This window comes from Varanus komodoensis, unplaced genomic scaffold (genome assembly GCF_004798865.1).
Source record: "Varanus komodoensis strain SLA01 unplaced genomic scaffold, ASM479886v1 scaffold88, whole genome shotgun sequence".
Classification (NCBI taxonomy): domain Eukaryota; kingdom Metazoa; phylum Chordata; class Lepidosauria; order Squamata; family Varanidae; genus Varanus; species Varanus komodoensis.
This window is the reverse complement of record NW_025336576.1, coordinates 505,428-529,424: the sequence shown is the minus strand read 5'-3', so window position 1 is coordinate 529,424 and position 23,997 is coordinate 505,428. Positions and strand designations below refer to the sequence as shown.

Genomic DNA, 23,997 nt, shown 5'->3' with positions numbered 1-23,997 from the left:
CTTACGGTGCCAGGCTTTCACCAGCCGTTTTAGGCAGCGCTTCCGCTCAGTTTGTCCTCCCGGCACCATTCTGCAAGGTTGGCAGGATGAGACCGCACTCCAGGGCTCCGTGCTGGAACCCCTGCTTTGCATACAGACCGTTGCAGGTTGAATCCGCCACGTTGCGAGGGGAGGGTCTGCTTTTTGCTTGCCAGTCCTGCAAAGTTGATGCTGGCAGAGCAGCCCTGGCATGTTGGAAGCCCGACCGGGCCTGGCACCCGGCAGCCCCCCATGGGCCTGGCCTCTTCTGGGGCTGGCAGGAAGGCATGCATGCGTGTGAATGAACCACATGCCTCTTTCCAGCCCTGCCTGTCCGTGGCCGTGGAGACACATTCCAGGTGGAGGATGCCCAAGCAAACGACTTGGTGGAGGCCAGCAGTGCCCCCGATGAGATCCTTGAGATTAACCAAGGTAAGCAGTGTCAGAATCATGGTTTTCAGTTTGTGAGGAGGAAATAAAAACTCTGCCCCATGGGAAAAATCAACCGTTTGAACCTCCGCTGCTTTATTGTCCGGGGTCCCAGTGCCTGCAGTCACTAACGACAGCGCGTTACCAGGCAGAGGCAAACTCAGCTACAAAAGGACACCCCATGGGCAGACACTTACAACCTGCTAGTCACATGCACCAACACAGAGAGTTACGCTTCCAGATCATCCTAGTCCAAGAGCATCCAGGTGCCTCTAGGCACGACACGATGCTCTAAGCCGATCAGACATGCTGGCGACAGCAGCACGGGAAGCATGCCTGATCGCCGCACCGCACCGATCGGCCGGTCCAGCGGGTTCTGGGCAGCCGGGCCAGCCGGGCCTGCCTGCTTGGGCACGCGAGTGTGTCTGCGCAGGAGCCCTTCGGGAGGGCTGGCCCGACGGGCGCACTCAGCAGGCGCTGCCGCCGTGGGTCTCGGGTGGGCCCCTTCGGAAGCACAGGGCCCCACTGTTGCAGCTTTCGCAGGAGTTGGCCTCCAGCAGCTGCTCACTCCAGCTAAGAACCTGGCTGGGAATTCTGCTGCTTTGGGAGAAGGAGGTGTAGGTTGATTAGATAGCACAAAGGCACAGAAAAGCAATGCTTTCCTGCCAGGCTTTATCGGAAGGTTCCCAACAGCAAACATGCTCGGGCGGTGTCCGTCTTCCACAGGGTCCCCACTGGGCTCTGCAGGGGCTCGGCTTGTCCGGAGGGCTTAATGACCGCAGGGCCGTTGATCCTGAGGGGGGACTGTCGCGTGCTCCATCCGCATGTGCAGGGAAGTGCTCAGCTCGCTTCCAGATGCTTCCTTGGGACCGAGTCTCGCCCAGCCAGCTCACCGGGGGCTGTCTGGTGCCGGGGCCACTGGATCCCGGCTTCCTTTTCTCTTTCCAGAACTGATCCTTCCAGAAGCACCGGAAAGGAGTTTCCTGCTGGAAGGTGATATCATTAAGACGGTGAGTGCACCCGGCCTGGTGCCCCCCAAGTCTTTGGCTGCCCCAGTTCAGGAGCAGGGGCAGCCCCCCCCCGCATCTCCTGCATTTTGGGACGGGGCCGTTCTCTTCCCTTCGTCACCTGCTACCGAGGGCACAATCCAGTGGTGCAATCCTGAGAGTATTTGGACAGAAAGCATCTCACATGTTCTTGGTCGGCCAGCAGGGGGCGCCTGGGAGCTGCAGGGCACTTTTGGTCTTGAAGCGCATTCGGTCGCACCCTGCCTGCCTTGGGGGAGGGGGGGGCACTTGTTTTATTTGTTTGTTTGTTTGTTTGTTTGTTTGAGACCTTTGCATGCCGTCCTTTGCGAAAGCCTCAGGAGTGCTTCCACGGCGCACACTTCCTACTTAAGACGTTTGTATACCGTCACATCACTAACGTCTCTGGAAGGTTCACAGTAGCAGCAATAAAATAAGACAGAGAAACAAAAGGAGCTGCTCATCCAATAATAAATATAAAAACCCGAATTAGGACAAGTAGCAATTCAAATAGTAGGAAAATAAAAAGGGTTTCGCCTGGCACCAAAAGTGTTGGCACCAGGCGAACCTCTCTTGGGAGCATGTTCCACAGTCGGGGCACCACCACAGAGAAGGCCCTCGTCCGAGCAGCTGATCTCCGTCAAGGAGGGCTCTACCCAAAATGCACCTTCCGGAAAGGCAAAGAGCAGGCATGAAGTTGGTACTGCAGGAGGCTTGCGGGGCGTCACCTGCTGCCATTCAGACGCTGCATGGCTTTGTGTTGGTAGGGAAACTCCTTCGGGGTGCCATCGGGGGAAGATTGCCTTCTTCCTCCTTCAGGAATGTCTCGATTAGTTTTCTGGGGTTCCAGCCCACCTTGCTTCACTAAGGTGGCGACAGTGGCTGTCTGGAGGGGCTACCCCCAAGGGGCCATGCAGGCTGGGGTGTGCTTTCGATTCGGGACTCCACAGAGGCAGCGCGTGCGGGAAGGAGTTGCTGAAAGCAGAAGAGGCGTGCCGCTGGTTAAGCAAGCGTTCTGTGCAGCACACGGGGAGTCCAGGCAATCAAAGCCCATCCTGGGGCAGAGGGCAAAGTTTTCCCCAACAAAGGGGTCAGGACGGGCTCTTGGAGTGGATCAAGAGTCTCGCAGGGGACCAGGCGGTGGACAGGATGCGGACTGACTTCTTTCTCATCAACAGAGCCCCTTCAGGCTGTTTTCATCGGCCAACCCAAGATGGCCGAAGAAGAGAGGAGCCGTCCAAATCCCCTTCGCAATTTCCTACAGATATGGTAAGGAATAAACACTGGGGACCCTTCCCATAGAAGATTAAAGGGAGGCAAGTGCTTAGGCACTGCGGGGAGGGGGTCAGCTCAGCGCAGCCTGTCAAAGCAAGAATAAAAAGGTCCAGGGCTTGTATGGCCAGGGCATCCTCACTTAAGCTCACCTGGAAGCGGGACTCTAGCTGAGGAGGGTTCCCCATCCATGGCAGCCTTTATCCTGAACTTTATAGGTACTAGTCCTGCTGGCTTGGCTCGGCTCTGTGGGGGGATCAGCACTCTGGATAGCTCCTGTAAAGTTCAGCATGAAAGCTGCCATGGATAAGGCACCCCACGGGCATCAGCACCACCCTCCCCTGCCTGGAACTGACTTCATTTCGTGGCCGTGCTGCTTGTCCAGCCGGACGAGCACTGGGCAGGACTCTGGCAGGGAGCTGAGCCTGCCTTCCCCAAAGCTGAAACGCCATGCAGTTGTCATCACAGAACCGAGAACCAGAAGGACTGGGTGCCCCGAAGCGGGTAGAAGGCCTTGGTCCCAAGCCAGTGGGGAGAGGGAGGAGAGCTTGGCGCTGCATGACCTTCACTGAGCAGAAGGCCTCTCAGACCCCTTCCGACCCCGTGAACCCGGAGAGCCCGAGCTCCTGCGGGTGGCCCCAGGACTGCCCTGCGGCTCCCCGGAAGCCACCCCTCTCAGTTCCCAGACCTCCCCTCTCGCTTGCCCCGGCTCAGGAAGCAAGCCGGGCCGAGGGGACGTGCGCAGAGCGAACGCCGTGCACCCAGTGGCCTCCTTCCATGTCACGCGCAGGAGTGACGCAGAGGAAGGGGGTTGCGTGCGCAGCGCCTCCTGCCAAGAGCGCAACGCTTTCCCGGAAGTCGGACTCGCAGCTGCACGGCGGTGAGCTGGCGTCCAGGGAGCCGGGACTGGATGGACCGCAACCCCAGGCGGCACACGTCTCGGCAGCCACTCTGCTTGAGGCTGCTGCTTGCAGCCCTAAATCTGTTTCAGAAAATCCTTCTCTTTATGGGGGTGCAACTAGGTGGAGCTGCTGGCATAGGGTTCCCTCCTCGGATGCCTATATGGGTGGGTTTGGGGCAGGGAGAGGAGAAGAGGAGCTGGCCAGTGACGGGCGCAAAAGGAGGCTGGGCAGCTCAGTGCGGAACGGCAGCTTGGGACACGGCGCCCTTCCTCTGGGGGAGCCAGTCCTTCCTCTGTGCCGCCTGCCATCATTCTGTCAGTGTCCCAATTGCCTCTGCCAGATCACTCCAGCGTGCAGACCATCAGGAAAGCACTGGACGACTTTGCCAGGTTCACGTGTATCAAGTTTGTCCCCTATTCCTACCAGAGAGACTTCATCTCCATCGTACCTCTCGCTGGGTGAGCAGGAGAAGGGCTTGCAAACTGGTTCTCCTTGTGGGGCCACTGGTACATGGTTGCAGGGGGGGAGCCTGTTTTGCATGCAAAAAGTCCGTGTTGATTCGCTTGTGCAGGTGCACCCGAGAAACAGAAATAGGGAAGCACATTTAGAAAGCAGCATTATAATTTAAGAAGAAACACAGCACATCTCCCCATAGTGTGGCAGGCTGTGGACAGGTGATCGGTGCACCTTGCTGAGCCAGGTATCCGGGTGCTGCTCGCAGGCAGCTTCCACGTCTCCAAGCTCTTCCTTCACATGGTCCTTTATCATGAAACCAGGTTTGGATTGGACACGCCTCTGGAGGAAGACCAGCACCTGCACAATGGCGCTTTCTCCCCAGAAGAAAGCTCCTTCCATCGGTGAATTCAAGCCACCCTTCCTCCAGGTGTTTCAGACTCCGACTCCCATCCCCTCGCGGAGCATTGCCTAGTTTTCGGGAATGCTGGGAGTTACCCCTCCCAAGGATCTTGGGCTCGAGGAAGGAGAAGGCTGAGCGGCTCTGGGCCTGTTTGGCTGATTTTCAGTATTTTGAGTTGCCCTGAATCTCCAGAGGGCTCTGATGCAGGCGCAAAGGCGAGGGAGGGTGCTTGCTGGGCTCCCGAATGCGCCCCTTTCCCTGCAGCTGCTTCTCGAGCGTCGGGCGCATCGGCGGGATGCAGGTGGTCTCTCTGGCTCCATCGTGCCTCCGGAAGGGGAAGGGCGTTGCTTTGCACGAGCTGATGCACGTCTTGGGCTTCTGCCATGAGCACTCCAGGGCCGACCGGGACAAGTACATCAGCATCTCCTGGAAGGACATCCTGACCGGTAGGCGCTGCGTCCTGCTTTCCAGCTGCTTCTGCTGCAGGGCGAAGGTCCTTGCCTCACCGGCTCTGCCCAGGCATGGCTCAAGGATGGAGCACCTGCCTGAGGCATGCAAGCCCCGGGTACAAGCCCGGGCATCACCACGCAGGCTTGGGGAAGGCTTCTAGCTGAAACTCTGGACTGCTGTTCAGTGGCAAAGCTGGGAAATAGAAACACAGAAAACAGAGCGAGTCAGAAGGGGTCGCCCGGGCCATCTAGTCTGACCTCCGGCACCAGCTGGCTCCGCTCACGACATGCCCACCATGTGCATGTCCAGCCTGTCCTTGAACACCTGCACTGATGGGGCCTCACCCACCTCCCAGGGAAGCCCATTCCACACCCTCGGGGTCCTAACCGTCAGGAAGTGCTTCCTGGCATCCAAATTGAACCTTGGCTCCCTGAGCTTTGCTCCATTGGAGCGCATCCTGCTTTCCTCCGCAGGTCTTCTACCCATCTCCATGTGACATCCCCTCACATCCCTGCATGTCGCCAACAGATCCCCTCTGAGTCTCCTCTTCTGCAGGCTGAAGAGACCCAGTTCCCTCAGTCTCGCCTCATACGACTTCCCCTGTGAACTGGCCACCAACCTTGTGGCCCTGCGCTGCACTGACTCCAACCTGGCTATATCCTTTCTGTAACGAGGGGCCCAAAACTGAGCACAATACTCCAGTTGCAGGTACACCAGAGTCACATAGAGTGGTAGTAACACCTCTCTCGATCTAGAAGCCACGCTTCTGGCTATGCAACCAAGGGTGGCGTTCGCCCTCTTGACCACCACATCACACGGCTGGCTCATGTTCAGCCTGCAGTCAACCAGCACCCCGAGGTCCCTTTCACAAGCGCTGCTCTCCAGCCACTTGTCCCCTAACCTGTACTTGTGACACCCATTCCTATGCCCCAAGGGCAAGACCTTGCACTTATCCACATGGAATGCCATCCTGTGGTCTCCTGCCCACTTCCATAGTCTGTCCAGATCCTTTTGGATCTGGAGTACCTGCTCCTCAGTTGTGGCCACTGCTCCAGTTTTAGTGTCATCTGCGAATTTGATCAGCAGATTGTTCACCCCTTCTTCCATGTCGTTAATGAAAAGATTAAACAGGATCAGCCCCAGGACAGAGCCCTGGGGGACCCTGCTTGTCACTGGCCACCATCCCGATGATTCCCCACTAGGGGTTGCCCTCTGCTTTCGGTCAGTCAATCATTCCTTAATCCATCGGACAGGGCATTGGTGTATCCCAAAACCCCTCAGTTTCTCCACCAGGATATCATGGGGCACTTTGTCAAAGGCCTTGCTGAAATCCAGGTAAACCACATCCACTGCAGCCCCTCCATCCAGCCACCTCGAAACCTTGGCATAGAATTCCACAAGGTTTGTCTGGCAGGGCCTGTTTTTGTGGAAGCCGTGTTGTGTGGCTGCCAGCCTCCCTTCCCTATCTAGCATCACTAGATCTCTCTCTATTATGAGCCTTTCCATTGTTTTTCCTACAATGGACGTAAGGCTAACCGGTCTGTAATTCCCCATGTCGCTTCTACTACCCTTTTTGAAAATTGGGACCACTGATGCCACCCTCCAGTCCTCTGGGACTTCACCCGTTCTCCACGAGGCCTCAAAAATGGAGGCCAGCGGGCGTGAGAGAACCCCTGCCAACTCTCTAAGTACTCTCGGGTGTAACCCGTCAGGGTCTGGCATCTTTGTAATATCCAATGCCCTGAAGAGCCCCTCGACTTCAAGGGGGGTGACTATAATCAGTGCCCCTAAGTCCCCAGCCTCATCTAATCTCCTGTGTGGATCTCCCCCGTCCTGCTTTGGGGAGAACACAGAGGCAAAATAGTCATTTAGCATCTGTGCCTGTTCCCTCATATCAGTCACTGGATCTCCTTCCTCCTGATTTAGTGGTCCCACCACTTGTCTCCCCTTCCTCTTGCTATTTACATGCTGAAAGAAGCCCTTTTTGTTGCTCTTGATATTCTTGGCAAGTCTCAGCTCGTAATCAGCCTTAGCCATGCGAAGAATCCTTCTGCAACGGGCCTCCTCCTCCTGATATGCCCTTTTGTCTATTTGCCCCAGTTCCCATTTCCTGCGGAGGCTCCTCTTGCGTCTAATCCATCTAACCACCTCCTTTTGTTGGTGCCTGGACTGAACGGGCTTTTGGGGGCCTGTGAGGGGCACTTTTGTTTCTGCAGGCGTGCAGCTGGATTCTCCCCCCACCATCTCCCTGGTTCTGTGCTGTATGTCGGCTTCTGCATCTTGGAGATGTAGAGAAATGTTTTCGCCATTTCTGGCAGACTCACATTTTAAACTCCCTTAAATTCTGGCATCATGAGGACTAGAGGAATGACATGGAGGTTGTTTCTGCAGCCCTGATGCTAAGCACATGTCCTTGGGAATTAGGAGCCATATTCCTTTTGTTGAAAGAAGGGATTGTGTATTTGGGAAATGAAAAGCAACACAACGAGGATCTGCAACCATGCGCAAAGAAAATGTCTTGTAGCACAGGGAGGGCTGGCTTCTGCCCTCGCCTGCCAGTGCTGCTCCCTGGGTGCTCACCGGGATATGGGACTCCTCAGTCGCTCCTAAAACAGCCCAGTGCCGGAGCTTGCCAGGCCTCTGGGGGTGGGGGGGGGGGTTAACAGAAAAGGGGCCACCCCAGAGAAGGACCTGTTCCGGGTTGACTCCAGTTGGGTCATAGGTCTATGCAGAACTGCCAGGGGCATCTTCTCCAGTGGCTCCAGCAACTGGGCAGCTGTTGTGCCTGACGGCTCGACAGAGGCATCTACTCGTGAGGAAGAGGCAGAAGCTAACAGTGAGAGTCGGGCATTGGAACAAGGGGACTTATATTTACGACCCAGTGCCCAGACGGCCCCTCTGCAGCCTGGCTCTGAGACTGCTGAGCAAGGAGCCTCTCTACAGCCTGACCCCGTAGCCTCTGAGAGAACAGCTTCCCTGCAGACTGACGGGGAGGCGTCTGAAAGGGCACCTTCCCCTGATTCCAGCTCTGAGCTGCCTGAAGAAGTCGCCCCCCCCCCAAAAAAACCCCCGGCTCTTTGCTCACGAGTAGACGCCTCTGTCGAGCTGTCAGTCAGGACAGCAGCATAGTGGGGGAAAGGTGCTCTCTCACGCATCCCAGTGTAGGGTTTCATATACCAGCAGCAGAAGGATTTGCTTGCTGAAAGGATTTACAAAGGATTTGCTTGCTGAAAAGGGGCAGCTGCAGGCTCCCGCCGAACTTCTGCACTCCATACCAGCTCCGGCTTCTGGTCCGTCTGAAAGGCTGCCCCATGTGACTGGGGCTGGCTGCAGTTAAACCTGCGGCCTTCCAGTTAACCCAGTGTGAGTCGATGCAAACCCGTTACTTCTAACTCCTGTGACTTAGGCAGCCGTGGGACAGTTTCAAAATCCATCAACTGCAATGTCTCTGTGCATTTTGCAGTTTTGCAAAACAAATGCTCAGGCCTGACTGCAATTGTGTTTGGTTCCAGCAGGTGCAGAGGGGCTGAGACTGAGAGGGACATAGGTCCAGCTGCAAACCCACCAGAGCTCTCTGACTCCTTGCAAGGGAGGCCTGCCTACAGGGAAGAGTGGCCTGCGGGGCCTCCCTCCCTCCCCCCTCCCTCCCCCGACTCGGGGGTGCACTTCGGCGAGCCACTGAGAGTCCACTCTTGCCTTCCAGGTTTCGAGATGAACTTCATGAAGTCCTGGAACGCCAACATGCTGGCGGACTACGACTACTCCTCCGTCATGCACTACAGCAGGTGCGCAGCCCCGGCCCGGGCGAACCCCCCCCCCCCCAGCGCGTCGGGGCTGCGGGAGGGCGGCTGTCGCGGCGGCACTGCAGGGGCAGGGTGGCTCCTGGAGCAGGAGGGTGCTTCTGCCCAGGGCTGCGGCACAGCATCGGCCCGCACGTGGCCCCCGCTCTCCCGGGCACCGTGGGGAACGTGTGGGTCCTCCTGCCCCTGGACGCGACGGAGGCCCGGCCCGCCGAGCTCGGGAGCACCTCCTCTGCCTCTGGCCTAAAGGGCCGGGCCGGGCCGGCAGTTTTCTCTTCTGCCCCAGGCCCGGGATACCCCCAGCATCTTGCATTCAGAAGGGCGGGGGGTGGGCACACGATCCTTGCAGGCCTGCGCCCCGAGGAGCTGCTGCCGGTCGGAGTGGGCAGCTCTGAGCTCACAGGGCTGGAGCCGCACGGGGAGAGCCTGAACGGGGGCGGGGGGCGAGAGCCGCCCGTTCCTGAGCCTGGCTTCTCTCCCCTCCAGCAACGCCTTCAGCATGACGGGCTTCCCCACCATCACGCCGCTCTCCGGCTCCCACCCCCTCCTGGGCCAAAGGTGGAATCTCAGCAGTTCCGATATCGCCCGGGTCAACAAGCTCTACAGGTGTTCCCAGGCGGCAGCCCAGCCGGGTAAGGACCAGAGGATGCCACGGGGCCGCCGGTCCAGCTGAACAGGCTGCTGCTGTCCAGTTCTAAATCCGAGTAGGAACTCGGTAGGAGATGCACCCGTACGGGCTGAAAAGCAGCTGAGCTAGCAAATGCCTGCCGTTTCTTTTCGGACGGTATTATTAGTAGCAATAATAATGATTATTACTATTAATAATATTTCACTGCTTTTATTTCTCGCCTTTCTTCCTCTTGCGAAGAACCCAAGGCAGCTTGCAGGCATCTCCTCCTCTCCATTTTGGCCTTAGAACAACAGCCCTGTGAGGTAGGTTAGGCTGGGGGTCTGAGAGCCCCAAGTGAGCCCCATCATTGAGTGGAGATTGGAACCTGGATCCCCGGAGTCCAGGGCAGCAGTGCCACACTGGGTGGGCAGAGGGCTTTGCAATCCTACAGGTGTGTTGCAAGGGGCTGCCTTCGTTTCCCGGCCCTTCCAGACGACACAGATATGAAAGGGAAATAAATGTTTAAAGCATAAATAGATGCATTAAATACCCAGGAAAACCGAGGTCTGCCCCAGCTTGTGCTCCAGGAGCAAAGAGCAAGCAGCTCTTGGGCCCAGCAGATGGATGCATTCTTCATTTCTGCAGGTGCACCTCTCGAGTTGCACCCCAGAGATGTGTGAAGGGGCCCTGCTGGCTGTGGGACTGGAATGGGTCAGGGTCAGGGCTGGGAGCCACCAGGGACACAAGCTGACCCTCTCTGCCTCGCTTTTCAGAGGTCTCCGCTGAGAGAGCCATCAAGCAGAGGATCATGGACTTTGTTCCGGGCGAGACCAAGCCCTGGTCAAGGGCAAGCAGCATGGGACCCATGACAGCTGGAGGCCCCCATTGCACTGCTTCAGCCAGCAAAAGCCCCCCCCCCGCTGGAGAAGCCTCGGCCCCTGCCCTGCCCTCCAGCAGCGCCGTTGGCAGGAGCCAGAGCGCCGCCCAGACAAGGAGAATCCAGCCGACTGGAGCAGAGAAGCCCACCCAAGGCATGGGGTCCCCGGCGATCCCCAGCAAAGCAGAAGGGAGTGGCAAATGGGTCACATCTGTAGCAGAGGTGCTGCCCAAAGCCAGACCTAGAGAAACGGAGCCGAAAGGGGGCAGTGCTGCCCAGGTGGCCTCTGGGCCATGGACTGGACAGAACCCCTCTGGGGGCCCAAGGATGTCTCCAAGCCATCAGGAGGCCCATAGAACAAGTAAGAACATCTCCCCAGAGGAAGACTCCGCGGAGGAAGGACCAAGAGCTGCTTCAGAGGAGGCGCTTGCGTCGTCTTTTCTGACCAAAGGCCCAGCCCGCTTTTGGGCGGAGGTGGTCCAGAAAGCTACCTTGAGGCCTGGAAAGCGAGAGACAGGCGTGGTGCTCTCTGTGTCGCAAGCCACGTATCTGGCACGCAGAACGGAGCGATCGACTGCTGTGGAGACGGGAAGTTCCTGGACAATGGGAAGCGGCACGGCGGGGCAGGAGAGCCGCTCACGAGGCCAAATGGAGGGTTCCTGGTTCTCTGGGAAGGAGGGCCAACCCAAGGGGCTGGTCCACCGACCCGGAGGCATCTCTGGCAATGAGCCGGGCAGCCGGGCTTCTGTGCAGCCCCTGGAAGGCATCTGGACTCCAGTCACGCGCTCTTCCTATGCAGCACTGTCTCCAAGCGCCCCTGGGAATTTGCTTGCCACCTCTGGGACTGCAGGAGTCGAGGGCAGTGACCCAAGGAGCCCGCACGGCCTTCCCACTGTTGGCTGCCTCACGGGCACGGCGGGAAGCGCGGCATCTCCCTCGGCCAGCGCCCGCAGCAAGGAGGGTGCCGCCAACAGCCTGGGGCACGGCATGCCGCCCAGCCTGGGAGCGCCCGGGCTCGTGAGGGGGAGGCCCCCAGGGGAGCACCACGGCTGGGCTACCCCCGCAGCCCCGTCGTCACCGCGGGCAGCAGTCATGGGCCACCCTGCCGCTGCATGGGCAAAGGAAGTGGCCCCCGCCGAGGATGCCCATGCAGGACGTTCGGAGAAGAAGGCGCCGCCTTCGCAGCCGCTTGCTCGCTTAGTGAGAAAGAGCCACGGGGGGGGGCGCGTGGGCCACACGTGTCCCTCCGGGATCTGCCTCGGCGCCCACTGCAGAACCCAGGGGGGAGGTGGCAGGGCGCCCCTCTGCCCGTGCAGAGCTGCCAGGCCACGCTTTCCGCAGAGGGGACTGGGGCTCCTTGGCAATGGGAACCAGTCAGGCTGCGCCGCCTCCGGGGGAAGCCTCTCTGCTGGAGGCCCGGGGACCCAGGAGAGGCAGACCGAGACACCCGGCTTCGTGGCCACGATCAGCCCTTGCCGGAGGCACGGGCCTGAGCCCTGTCAGTCCGCCTGCAGATGTGGAAGGGGAAGCATTAAACAGGGTCACTGGCGTGGCCTCCATGCCAGCACTGGGGAGGCAAAAGGTCAGCGTGAGCCACGGAGCATTTGAGGCCAGGCTTCCCAAAGACACCGCAAAGCAGGGTGCGCCACCAGAGCCGCTGTGGAGCCCGGAGCCCCTCCGCGCCGGGCATGCAGCAGGAGCGCGATGGAGGCATTCTTCGGCCCACTCCAGAGGGATTGGCATCCCTGGAACAACGGGGGTTGAGCGGCAAGCCTGGAACCCGGCTGGGGTGGGCACGACAGCGCCTCTCAGGCCGTGCGTTGGCCAACCGGCCAGCTCTCCATCTGGAGGACTCTCCTCACCTGCGCAGCCCCCCACCAAGGGAGGAGCCTCCCGAGGCAGGCAGGTAACATTGGGACCTTCTGGCTCGGAAGGTCCGGGGACGGAAGCCAAGGAGGACAGGGCTACCTTGGATGGGGGAGCTCTACCAGGGAGAAGTACAAGGACGCCAGTCCCCTTGGCAAGTGGCGCTAGGAGCTCCAGAGAGAGAGGAGCAACGGGCCCCAAGATGGATCAGCGTCAAGAGGAGACAGTGGGCGAGCGAACGCAGACAATGCCGCTGAAGACGAGCTCGGGGAGAAGCAAGGCAGGTGGCACAGCAGCTGCTAAAACCGCCCAGCTGGCTTCTTCCAGTTTGGCCACCGACTTGTTCCTTAGCAAGCCAACTCCAAGGAGACCCCTGAGCACTTTCCACAGAATGCCTTCCAGCCCCCGATCCCCCGAGGAACACAGAGCAGTGGCTCAGCCCCCACCTGCCGAGCCTGGGCGTGGACACGTGGAAGGACCCACTCGGCCAGCACCTGGAGCAGAAGCCACGGCCCTGTTTCCGGGGGGCGATGGGGAGGGCCTCTCCACAAAGAGGGGCAGATCCGTAGCTGAAGAGCAGGCTGCCGCTGCCGTTGCAGGCGCCGCAGTCCAGGGATTGGGGCAGAATGGTTCTAGCACAGCAGGAGCTGCCCGCAAACATGCTCGCCCTCCTTTGCCCCCACTGGCTTCCACCAGTTCCACCACGGCTCCTGGGGAAGAACCCACAGCTGCCCAGAGACCACGAGGAACAGTGCCTCGCTCCACCAGCCCCATGAGCGAACGGCACTCTGATGTTCCTCAGGTTCTCCACCCAGGCAATTGGACAGCAGAAGTGGCGCCCTCTGCTTTTGGTGGCCAGAGTTCTTCCGGCACTGAGAGGGTCGAAATGACCATTCCGCTAGAGGTGGGCTTGGGTGGCACTCATTTGGTGGTCACCGAGTCCCCCGAAGAAGCTGCCGTGCGCCCAGGAACCCCCAGGGTGCCTCTCCAGACACTTGGATCAGCTGCAAGTGGAATGTCTTTGAAGAACGACATGCCCCAGGCAGCTCAGGCTCCAGAAGAGGTGGGTGCTCGTGGTGGAATAACTCTAACCAAGGTGACTCCTGTGAGAATAGAACGTGGAGAAGTCCTGGCTCCCTTTCCAGAGCCCTCGGGACAAATCTCTGAAGGTCACCACCGCATTGGCAAGAGATCTCCAGAAGAAATAGTGGGGACATCAGCCTCTCTCGTGACGGCTCCACCAGAATGGAGGCGTCTTGGCAGAGAACTGGCCGGGGCAAATACGGAGCAGCAGGATCCAAGTAGGCGGAAGAGGATGGGGGCATTTCCGAAGGAGCAGGTGCTTCGAACTTTGGTGGCTGTTTCGACCGGGACCACACGCCACCTGCCTGCTCCAGGATACTCCAGAGTACCGTGTGGTGGCCCAGCTGTTGGCTGCAGGAAGAGCCCCTTCCCTGCAGAAAATGTGGCCCGGGAGCCAGGAAAGGCCGTCCAGACGTCCACTTCCAAGTTCAGCTCACCAGCCCTCCTCCAAAGGCTGCCTTCCGCTGTGAAAAAGGTGGGGAGCAACCCGGTGGTCCAGGGAAGAGCCCGGCCTTTGGCTTTCTGTGCCTTTGGGAAGAGCTTGTGTGGCTGGGAGCAGAGCGACCGGGACCGGATGCTTGCGAAGGGACGAGGAACGGCTGCATCACTGGAGGAAGCCATGCCTTGCAGGGCCACAGGTGGTCAGTGACTGTGCCTCTGCCTCACTGCAGCTTTGGGTGGGTGGGTGAGGAACACATGGCTGCGTTGAACTTGCACTCTTCCCATTGACCTCGTAGCCCACAACGTTAAAGCACTGCATGTTTCTGGTCCTCCTTATCCATTTATTTTTGGGTAAGTGGCACTGGATGGGGTCCACCAGCACTCCAGCCACCGAGCCCCTCCGGCTGCACGCATCGGCTCACAGCATCTGGCAAAGATAATTTTGAGCTTCCTTTTGGCAAAGAGCCAGTGACCTGGGCTCGGAAGCGGACCTTCGCATGGCTTTCCCTGCTGGAGTTTTGGCTTGGGAGGAGAGCCCAGGTCTCCCCAGGTCCCACCAGGCCACGAATCGCACGGGGGCATTTTGGATCACCGTGAAGCTTAGCTTGCTTCTCAGGGCACCCGGAGGAAGGTCAGCGAAGCATGAAGAAGAGTGGGCTGGAAATGTGATCATCACAAAGTCTGGTGGGAGCCAGTGACCGAGCGGGGGCAGCTTTGCAGAAGGTGGTGATTCCGCCAAAACTCCGGGGGGGGGGGACAGAGCCTGCCCCCCAGTTCCACTCCCTCTGGGCATACATGCTAGTGACTTGCTTGCTTCTCTTGAGTGGGGAGCGTCCCTTCCTTTCTCGGCCCCCGAACATTGTGGCTGATTAGAACGCAACCCATGGCTCTCTGATCCTTCTCGGGTGCTGCCAGAAGGTGATGTTGACTTCAAAGCAAGATGGCAGGTGGAACGGGAGGGTCTGCTTCTCTGTGGGTGGTGCTACGGGGTGCCAGCTGTGCGACAAGTGAGCAAAATAAAGCTTGGTTTTGTGTCCAGAACTGGTCCAGTGCTTGTCCTTTGGGCATGTTTGGGGGTCGTGTCCAGCAAATGGGTGACCGTCACCAACACCGGCCTCTTCTCCAAAATGAAGCAGACTCGCTTTTTTATCTAGGGCTACACTGTGGTGTACACCAGCACAGGTTTTAATCTTCCATTATTCAAACCACCGATTTCAAATACATGTTTTTGTTCAGTATATGCATGTAAAAATCCAGTGGATGGCGACCACACTTCTAGAGGCATTACTGGTTCTTCCTCAGAGTATGGAACTGGGATCTCTCTGCCCCGTTCTGGTGCCTCCAGTAGTTTTGGGCTGCCACTCCAGCATTCCTGACCACTAGGCATGCTGGCTAGGGATGGTGGGAGCGGAAAGCCAAAACTTCTTGAGAGCACCAGCTTGGCAAAGGCTTTCAAGGAATGAACAAGTGGGAGCAGACATTTTTTTAAAAAAATATTTTGAATGTAAATTTTACAAAGCAGGGAATAAAAATATTAATGGAAAAGGAAAGGGAAAAATACAGATTTCTTAAAGTAATTAAAATAATTCATAGTAGGCATGTATGAAAAATGCATATCCATAAGCACAGTAATGTAGCTATCAACAGAAACATTTCTTACAGCTTCAGAAAAGGAGGACAAACTATCCATATACTCGCATTTATCCATTCAGAGGTGGCATCTAAATACCACTTGCTGGACTATCGGAAATGTTCTTAGGGCCCCAGTGCATTGTTTTACAGCAGTGTCGTCCTATCAGTCTTCTGCCTGGAAAATCCACTTCTGTTACCCTTGAGATAAGGTCATTGCAGCAGGAAAATAATTTGGATGGCCAGGTTGCTGGCACTTAAAAAGCCTTCTGTTGCTAAGTCTATCCATCCTGAAACCTCCATCCCAAAGAAGCTACCACTGGGCATTAGGAAGATACGTGTGACACCCAAGTCGCAGCAGGCATCTCACAACATTGATTTCAAACCTTTGCTTCTTTGCTCCTGTGCAAATGTGCAGGTTTAATCCCATGACGAATGTGAATAAACCTGCACATAGAACATTTGGCTCCCCAGCTTCAAAGTCCTGAGATCTTGGAGCAGGGGCCCTAAGCGCAGCATCCCCGTTGATGGTCTTCTGTGCTCGCTGCTTTTCGCACAAGCACAGCTGGGCCACCGAGGGCAGAAAAGTGTTGTGGGGAAGGGGGTGCTGGGATGGACCGCAGACGGCAATTCTTCTTGGCTCCCTGGCTCTTAATCCAGGCAGCAGGAAACAGCTGCTGATGCATATTGTAAGATGCGCTAAACGAGTCAAAACCTGCTCTCAGGCTTCGTTCCCGCACTTGTGACAGGCGGATGGGGTGTCCAGATGATGCGCGACTTTTCAGCACTGCTACTTATTGTTCCCATAATGCTTTGGGAGGGAAGCCCTGACAGGGAAGGGCCCCTGGAGGCTTTTGCACATCCAGTGCACCGAACGAGGCGCGGCAGCGCTTTCCCACGGGTGCTTTTCCTCGTGGGGAAACTCTCCTTAGAGCTTGGCTAGGAAATTCCCGCGTCGGCCGGCAGAGGGCGCCCGTGCGCTATTTTTTTCAAGCACTGATCCAGGCCGGCTTCTCTTTTTTTAAATATACATTTTTTTCTTAACATAAACAAGTACATAAGAAGGAATATAAAACAAAGCAAACTAAGATAAAGCAAACTACAATGAACACAGTTGCTAAGGTAAATCTAAACAAATACAACCTAGACATTCAAAGCCCTCATTCATCCCCCTTTCTACCTTCCGACACTCGGTGAGAGCTTATCGAACAGGCAGTTGTGCATCTGTGTCTTCCTCATGTGCTGTGCCAGCCGTAGCCTGCACCTGGCGCGGAGGCAAGAGGATGGCGATTAGGGTCACCTATTCTTATTTGCCCCAGTGTGTCCTCCAACATAGGTCGCCCCCCCCCCAAATAAAACTGGGTGAAGTGGGAGCAGTGGTTAGCGCTCCCTTCCAGGCACCGTCTTTCCGATCCAAACCTTCTCCCCAAAAGCTGCTCTTTGTCTCCTGGGGGGAGCATAAAGGGAGCCCTGGACCTGAGCAAGCACAGCATGAGGGGCCGATCCCGGAGCGTCCACGGGGAGAAGATGCCCGGCTGCTCACTCAGGGGACAGGCGAGCAAAGCCTCTTCCTCCTGAGGAGTTGGCTGGCGAAGTGGTGCCCCCTCCCCATGGCACCCCGGGGGTCTGATGCCAGGAGGGCAATTACCCTGCCCCAGAGCAGGGCCCCACTCCGGAAATTACCCCAGCTGTTCCAGCTTGCATGGCGTTTCCACTGGTGCGAGTGAGGCCTCTCAAGAGGGGGCAGGAGTCCTTTTCTCCGCCATGCTGCCATTTCCCCACGGCCGGTCCTACAGGGAGGCATGGACCTGCTATTTACAGCCTCAGTGGTGTACATTTTTATCCCAAATCAGGACCTGCAGCACTGCAAAGCAAGCCCCTTTCAGACATTCAGTATCACAGATGCCGGACAAGGACCTCGGATTTAGCTGGCATCTCTTGACTCGTTTGCAAAGCATCAAATCCACAAATGTTGCACACCACCTGTCAAGTACCAATCCAGTATCAACTGCTGAGTATCAGATAGCACGAGTGCACATCACTGGCAAGGAGGTCAAATGCACCTAGAACAAATATTCAGGGGGGAAAAAATCTGGAGGCTCCTGAAAATAATTCTGAGGACAATTTTGGAGAGCGCTTGGAAAAGGAAGAGTTCCCGAGGAAGGCAGAGGCCTAAGAACTGGCAGACAAACACCCTGGCAGCTCCCTAACGGAGGTATTTCGTTCTCATCATTTCCCCGAAACAGCCCTGCATTCTGATCTGTTTGAAAGCCCGTGATGGAGTTTTCTTCCGCAAAGTCTCTGCCACAGGAGCAGAAGGCGATGTGGTTAGAGGAATGCAGGAGCCAAGCTAGCACCTCGTCCGTCTTGTGCCTGCTTGCCAGGCCCATGTGCCCCCCTTCTGAGCTTCCTCCTCCCGTTGGCTCCATTTATAATTGTAGGCTGTCTGGGGCAGAGACTGTCTGCCTTTCGGTGCCTGCACTTTAGAGCACTTAGCACAAGCAGGCTTCGGTTTCTCAGGGGGCCTCTAATGACGGTGATGAGCACAACTCCACCCCAAGCAGTTTGTTTCTGCTTGATGGGAAAAGGTGGCTGTGACTGGAAAAAGGGGCCTGGCAGAATGATGCTGAGCCCTTCCCAGAGATGCTGGGGGTGGCTAATTTTTAACACTCCAAAGAGGCAACCCTGTGCAAGTTTAGACAAACCAAAGCCCTAAACTCTCTTAATAATTCACTGTGAAAGGAGGAGGCAGCCTTGCTCGCTCCTTTCCTGGTTCATGAAAAATGGTGATGTTTGCCATATAAATAAACTTCCCTCCCTATTGTGTGTTTTGTATCTATCAGCTCAATAGCAGCCTGTCAGAAGGCATCCATTCCCCATAATTTGTCAGCAGTTTAATTGTCCTTATAAATCCATCCCACACACAAGTGAATGGAATCAAGAGACAAACATGGGGGGGCGGAATCAATATTTGTTTTTGGTGGCAACATTTCATCCACATTGTGTATTTATTACGCGGCGCAAGGGAGCATTTGCATGCACTTGGAAGAATTTGAGGGGAAATTAGCTTTGCGGGCCTCCAAAGATTTGGCAAGCCTGTAGCCTACCTTGTTGCCCAAACAGAAGACAAAAAAGGATACAGATTTGCACGACATTTGCATGTGTTAATTTATCTAGAGAGGGGCAAGTCTAGAAATAATTTCTAGATATACATTTAAATACAATGCATCTAAGAGCATAGCAGGGAATACTGAACAGGGGGTCAAACATCCAGCTGCCAGGTATGGAGAGCCACCTACAAGTCTCAGCTCTATGCTCCACCCTTCTGGTTTCGTATCTTTAAACTGGACCAGGCAGCCCTGATAGCAGAAGCCATGCTCAGAATGCAGGGCTGCCCTCCACAGCCCTTCAGACAGCAGATTGTCCTTCCTAAAATAGGCAAGATGGCCCCCCTGCAAGCTTTATGCCATACGCTGGGTTCAGACAATCATGGGTTGAGTATGAGCTGCGTGAGGGTTTCCATTGAAATATGGGTAGTTCTCCTGCCTGAACTGAGCCTTGCTAACAAACCACAGTTTGTTTAACACAGACGCAGTTCACAACCTACCAACAAACCATGGGTTCTCCTCATGGGTTGATACCAGGGCTGGGTTCAGCTAGCACGATAAGCCACTTTTCAACAACCACCCACACTCAAGCCATACTGGGCCTCTGAGTGGGAGTTTTCACGTTGTGTGAATGTGTGAAGTTTGGTCCTCATTTTTTCTCAGGTTTGCCCCAGACGCTGAGGTTTCCTCTCTCCACCAGCCCTCTGCTTCTCCTGGCCTTCCTGGCCTCTCACACCTAACCCCACCATCCCTGAAGCCCCTGCTTCTGCCCCCCACCCCCGTCCCTAGACATTTCTGCCTCTCATCCAGTCCAGCACCCCATTCACACAGTGGCAAACCAGCGACCTGCAGGGTCCCCAAGCAGGGTGGGCGCAAGAGGTCCGCCTGCCCCAGCTCCTCAGCAGCTGGTGTGCACAGGCAGGCCACCTCTGTGGCTGGCACACAGCCAGCTAGGCCAGCCGCCACTGGTAACCCCCTCCTCCATGAGGGGGTCCAGTCTCCTTTTAAAAACATCCAGACTGGGGCCATCACCACTTCCCGTGGCAGTGAATTCCATGTGCTGCGAAGAAGCCCCCCGTCCGCTTCATGGGTTCCCACAGGCCTCCCTCTCTCCTTTCTCCACACCATCCGTAACTCTGCACGGCTCTATCATGCCCCCGCTCACGTGCCCATTTGTCTGAGCTGAACAACCCCCGTTGTAGCGGCTGCTCCGCCCCTTCATCGGTCCAGCTGCCTTTCTCGGCACTCTCTCCTCCTCAAGTGCAGATGTGGGGACTTCAAGATCCAGAGGCCCTGGCCAGCAGGAGAGCGAACATCTGGGGATCTTACCTCCTCCTTTTAGAAGACAACACACATCATTTCCGTTCTGAAGCAGACAAGCCACACTCCTCTCTGTTTTCCTGCACTGCCCCTCCCAGTGTGGCTTCCACACGCCTGATACTCTAGAAGAACGGCCAGAAGGCTTGGAGGCCCATCAAATATTACTCTGCTCCAAGCGCGAACCATTTGACATTCTGGGCTCACTTCTATCATGACCATAGGAAGAAAAGCAGGCGGAGTGTTTGTTGCCCTGATCGCTTTGCCACCTGCTGCTCTCTGGGAGAATGCCGGGCTGTGGCACCGGGGATCTCGGCCTGGGGTCCAGCCCTGGCAGCACCCCTGAGGCTGTGCAGAGGGGAGGGAAACTGACCTTTCTCCACTCAGTGAGGCCGATCAGTGGCTTGGGGCCCACTGTTCCACAGAGAATGTTCCACTTTGCTTTGCTTTGCAATTTCAGTGTCCAGCAGGGATGTTGCTGCTGCTAGTCGCGAAGTCGCTCCGACCCATCGCGACTCCATGGACAACTTTCCTCCAGGCCAGCAGGGACGGACTGCACTGAATTTGAGGGATGATTTAACCGGGAAGGTGGCGTGCCAGATCCTATTTTCCCAACAGGGCTTTTTTCCCAGAGGGTTAGAAGAAGCGTGGCCCCGCTCGGACGGAAAGCTGCCTTCCCGCGGCCATCAGCAAGCAGTTAGTGAGAGAGTGACTTTGCATGGGAGGAAGCGCGCACCCGGCCGGCGTGATGCTCGCTCGGAAGACTCGGCTATCAGGAGCAAGTTGCAAGGAGGCGAGCAGCTTCCTGGAGAATCTATTGCAGCGGCCGTGTGCGCGCCGCGTGCGCGCGGCCGCTGCACATGCCCCCTCTTTGCCCCCCGCCCCCCCCCCGGAGCTTGCCACGAGCTGCAGAACTGCCTGGCATCAGACGTCAGCGATGCAGCGTGGAGAGAAAGACCCAAGTCCTCCCGCAGCTCGTTCCCAAAGGCGCGGAAAGGCTTGCTCTGTCCACAGCCAGCCGCGAGGGGGGGCGGAGGGGGGGCGAGCGGGCGGGCGAGCGAGCGAGAGCGCGCACGCGGAGTGCCTTTCAGCAGCGAGGCTGAGCAGCTCGCTCAACTTTCTCGGAAAGCCGGCGGAGGTGGCGCGGGAAACTTCTCGGCTGCTGCGGCCGAGCTGGCGCTGCGCCGCCGCCCGGGAGCGGGAGGACCGAGCGACCCGCGGGAGCCGGACGCGGCGCCGCCGCCGCGGAGCAGCGGGAGCGGTGCGGAGAGTTAGCGCGGAATCGCCGCCCGAGCGCAGCGGCGGCGGCGGCGGCGGCGGCGGCTGCTCCTGCAGCCCGAAGCCCGGGATGCCGGAACCGCGGGAAGCGGCAGCGAGGCCGGCGGCTCCCTGACCGCCTGCCCCTTCTCCTCCGGCCCGGGCTCATGGGCTCGTCCGACCCGTGGGCCTCCCCACGCCTGTGAACCTCCCCTCCCTCCCGGACTCGCGAGGGGCCGTGGCCTCTCATCAGCCATGGCCATGACGGGCAACCACGGCGGCTACAACGTCCAAGCCACGGCCGCCATTGCCGCCGTCACCACCTTCCTCATCCTCTTCACCATCTTCGGCAACGTCCTGGTGATCATCGCCGTGCTGACCAGCCGGTCCCTGAAGGCTCCTCAGAACCTCTTCCTGGTCTCCCTGGCAGCCGCGGACATCCTGGTGGCCACGCTCATCATCCCCTTCTCCCTGGCCAACGAGCTGATGGGCTACTGGTACTTCAGCCGGACCTGGTGCAAGGCCTACCTGGCCCTGGACGTCCTCTTCTGCACCGCCTCCATCGTGCACCTCTGTGCCATCAGCCTGGACCGCTACTGGTCCATCAGCCGCGCCATCGAGTACAACTCCAAGCGGACCCCGCGGAGGATCAAGTGCACCATCCTCATCGTGTGGCTGATCGCGGCCGTCATCTCCCTGCCCCCGCTGGTGCTCAACGAGCACCCCAGCGATGCCCAGGAGGATGCCAGGAGGTGTGAGCTCAACGAGGAGCCCTGGTACATCCTGTCCTCCAGCACCTGCTCCTTCTTCGCTCCCTGCGTCATCATGATCTTGGTGTATCTCAGGATCTACGTTATTGCCAAGCGCCGAAGCAGGCAGGCCCCCAGGGCCAAGAAGCCTCCAGCCAAGGCAGGGGAAGGGGCGTCCCCCACCCTCATCGGCCCATCCACCGAGCCCTCCCCCAAGCAGGACCAGCCCCAGCCCCTGGGAGAAGGCGACCCCAACGGGCTTCAGATCCCCCTTCAGGAAGGAGGCCAGCCGGAGACCCAGTGTCTCTCCACTGAAAACTTTTCTCTCATGACCCGGGAGGCCACGGAGCTTGCCTCTGGAGTCAGCCCTTCCCAGTCCCTGCCGGAGAAGAAGCCATCCTCAGGGTCCAGCCAGCTGGAAGGCTCTCCCCGGGGCAGCATCAAGCAGAGCAACGGGCCCCCGCAGGGCTCCCCGCAGGGCATGGACACCTTGGCCACGGCCAAAGGGGAGGTCCTGTTGGTGAGGAGGGTGAAGACGCTCAGTGCCAACCCCTGGAAGAAGAAGGCGCACCTCAACCGGGAGAAGAGGTTCACCTTTGTCCTGGCGGTGGTGATCGGGGTCTTTGTGATTTGCTGGTTCCCCTTCTTCTTCCTCTACAGCCTCCGGGCCGTCTGTCCCCCCGAGTACTGCCCGATCCCAGAGAGCACCTTCAAGTTTTTCTTCTGGATTGGCTACTGCAACAGCTCCTTGAACCCGGTCATCTACACCATCTTCAACCAGGACTTCCGCAAGGCTTTTAGGAAGATCTTGTGCAGGCAGTGGACGCAGACTGCCTGGTGAGGGGGCGGCGGGGGTGAGCGAGCGAGGGCTCCGGGGCTCAGCTCCCGAGGAGCGGGACCTATTCCATTATTTAAACCGGGCGGGGATTCTATTTATTTTTGGCTTTTGTGTTTGCAAAAGGAGGGATGTGGGGGAGCTCGGAAGGAAGAAACCAGCTGTTGAGAAAGTTGGTTATGCTGCAGCTGTGTGTGCGTGTGTGCGTGTGCATCTGCAGCACTAGATATGCACGCTTACATGCACGCTCAGTTTCTGCCAAAGGGGGCTCTTTTTGTCCCTGAAAAATGACGTGCTGATGCCAAAAATCTGACTAGTTCATTGGGTCGAAAGAACCTTTTCTTCCTGACCCTTTGACTAAACTAGGACATGGACAAAGGTTGCCAGCTTCGCAACTGACCGCTGCAGCTGTGCCTCGGGTGGCAGTTAGGTGAGCAAGAATCCTGGTTCCTTGTTAGACTCTCCCTGCTGTGAATTTCAAAAGATGCCTTAAGGGCTGGGCTGGCTTGCGTTGAAGGCATGGAAGAAACAAAGGCCGGTTTTTGACTGTTCCTTCGTTTGTTTTCTGGACAGTTGGCAGCCTGTGTGATGTGTGTCAGCCAGGTAAGCCAGAAAAGTAAGTCACTGCCTGGGGTTGAGGCCTAAAAGAGACACACCGTAAAATTTATTTCTATAATGGTTGAGCACACTTCAGAAGCCTGCCCAGTGTCTCCTTTTGGCTCTTCCAGCTCAGGAATTAAGGGCCAAGAATTCCCTTTCGGGGCAAGGGAGAGCCTGCCGAGGCTTGCTAGCCAGGTGGCCAACTGGCCGGAATGAAAGGGCAGGACAGACTGCGCAGGAGCAGCGTGGGATCCGTTGTCCTTACTATTGTCCGCACACCCGGCTGCCGCAAACGCACCGCTACCGGGCTTGCTGCAGAGGCTGGCCGCCTGGTGGGCTGGCTTTCAAAGAGGCTTTGGAGCCAGTCTTGCTGTGGAACCCATGCTTGGTTCATGCCAGCTGCTCTCAGATGCACCCGCCTAGGACAGGGTGCCTGCCATCTTCTGCCATTGCGATCCCATATCAGAAAACGTTTCGGCTGCTAAATTTCTGCCCGGGAAGTGCTGTTAACGGCAGAGAAACAGGGCTGCTTTGAAAAACGTGGCAACTCTCTGTCTGGGTGGGTTGCACTGCTCCCGGATCCTTTGCTTGGGGAATCCGAACATGCCAAATCCTCCACGCAGGGCACGGAGGAGGAAACGGCACCATGCTCCAGGAAGTCTAGTCTGTGTGCGTGCCCTGTCCTGCCTAGGGTGGCCAATTGACTTGCAAACCCCGCACTGGACTTCCTGATGGGTTTCAAGAGCCCATCGATCGACGGAAAGCAAAAGCTTTTTAGCAGCGGCGAGGTCGGCGTGCTTGCCAGCAAGCATCAGCCGGAAACGCTGCCCGAGGCCCGGCTGCAGTGCCGAAAGGAGAGCTGGCGACCTGGGCC

At 57.5% G+C, this 23,997-nt stretch overlaps 1 protein-coding gene across 1 annotated transcript; it reads left to right on the top strand.

The window, feature by feature from the left end:
- The first annotated feature begins 21,194 nt into the window (after positions 1 to 21,194).
- Positions 21,195 to 22,529, top strand: ADRA2B (adrenoceptor alpha 2B). Its single transcript, XM_044417363.1, has one exon. The coding sequence runs from the start codon at positions 21,195 to 21,197 to the stop codon at positions 22,527 to 22,529; it is 1,335 nt and encodes a 444-aa protein (XP_044273298.1).
- The last annotated feature ends 1,468 nt before the right edge of the window (positions 22,530 to 23,997 follow it).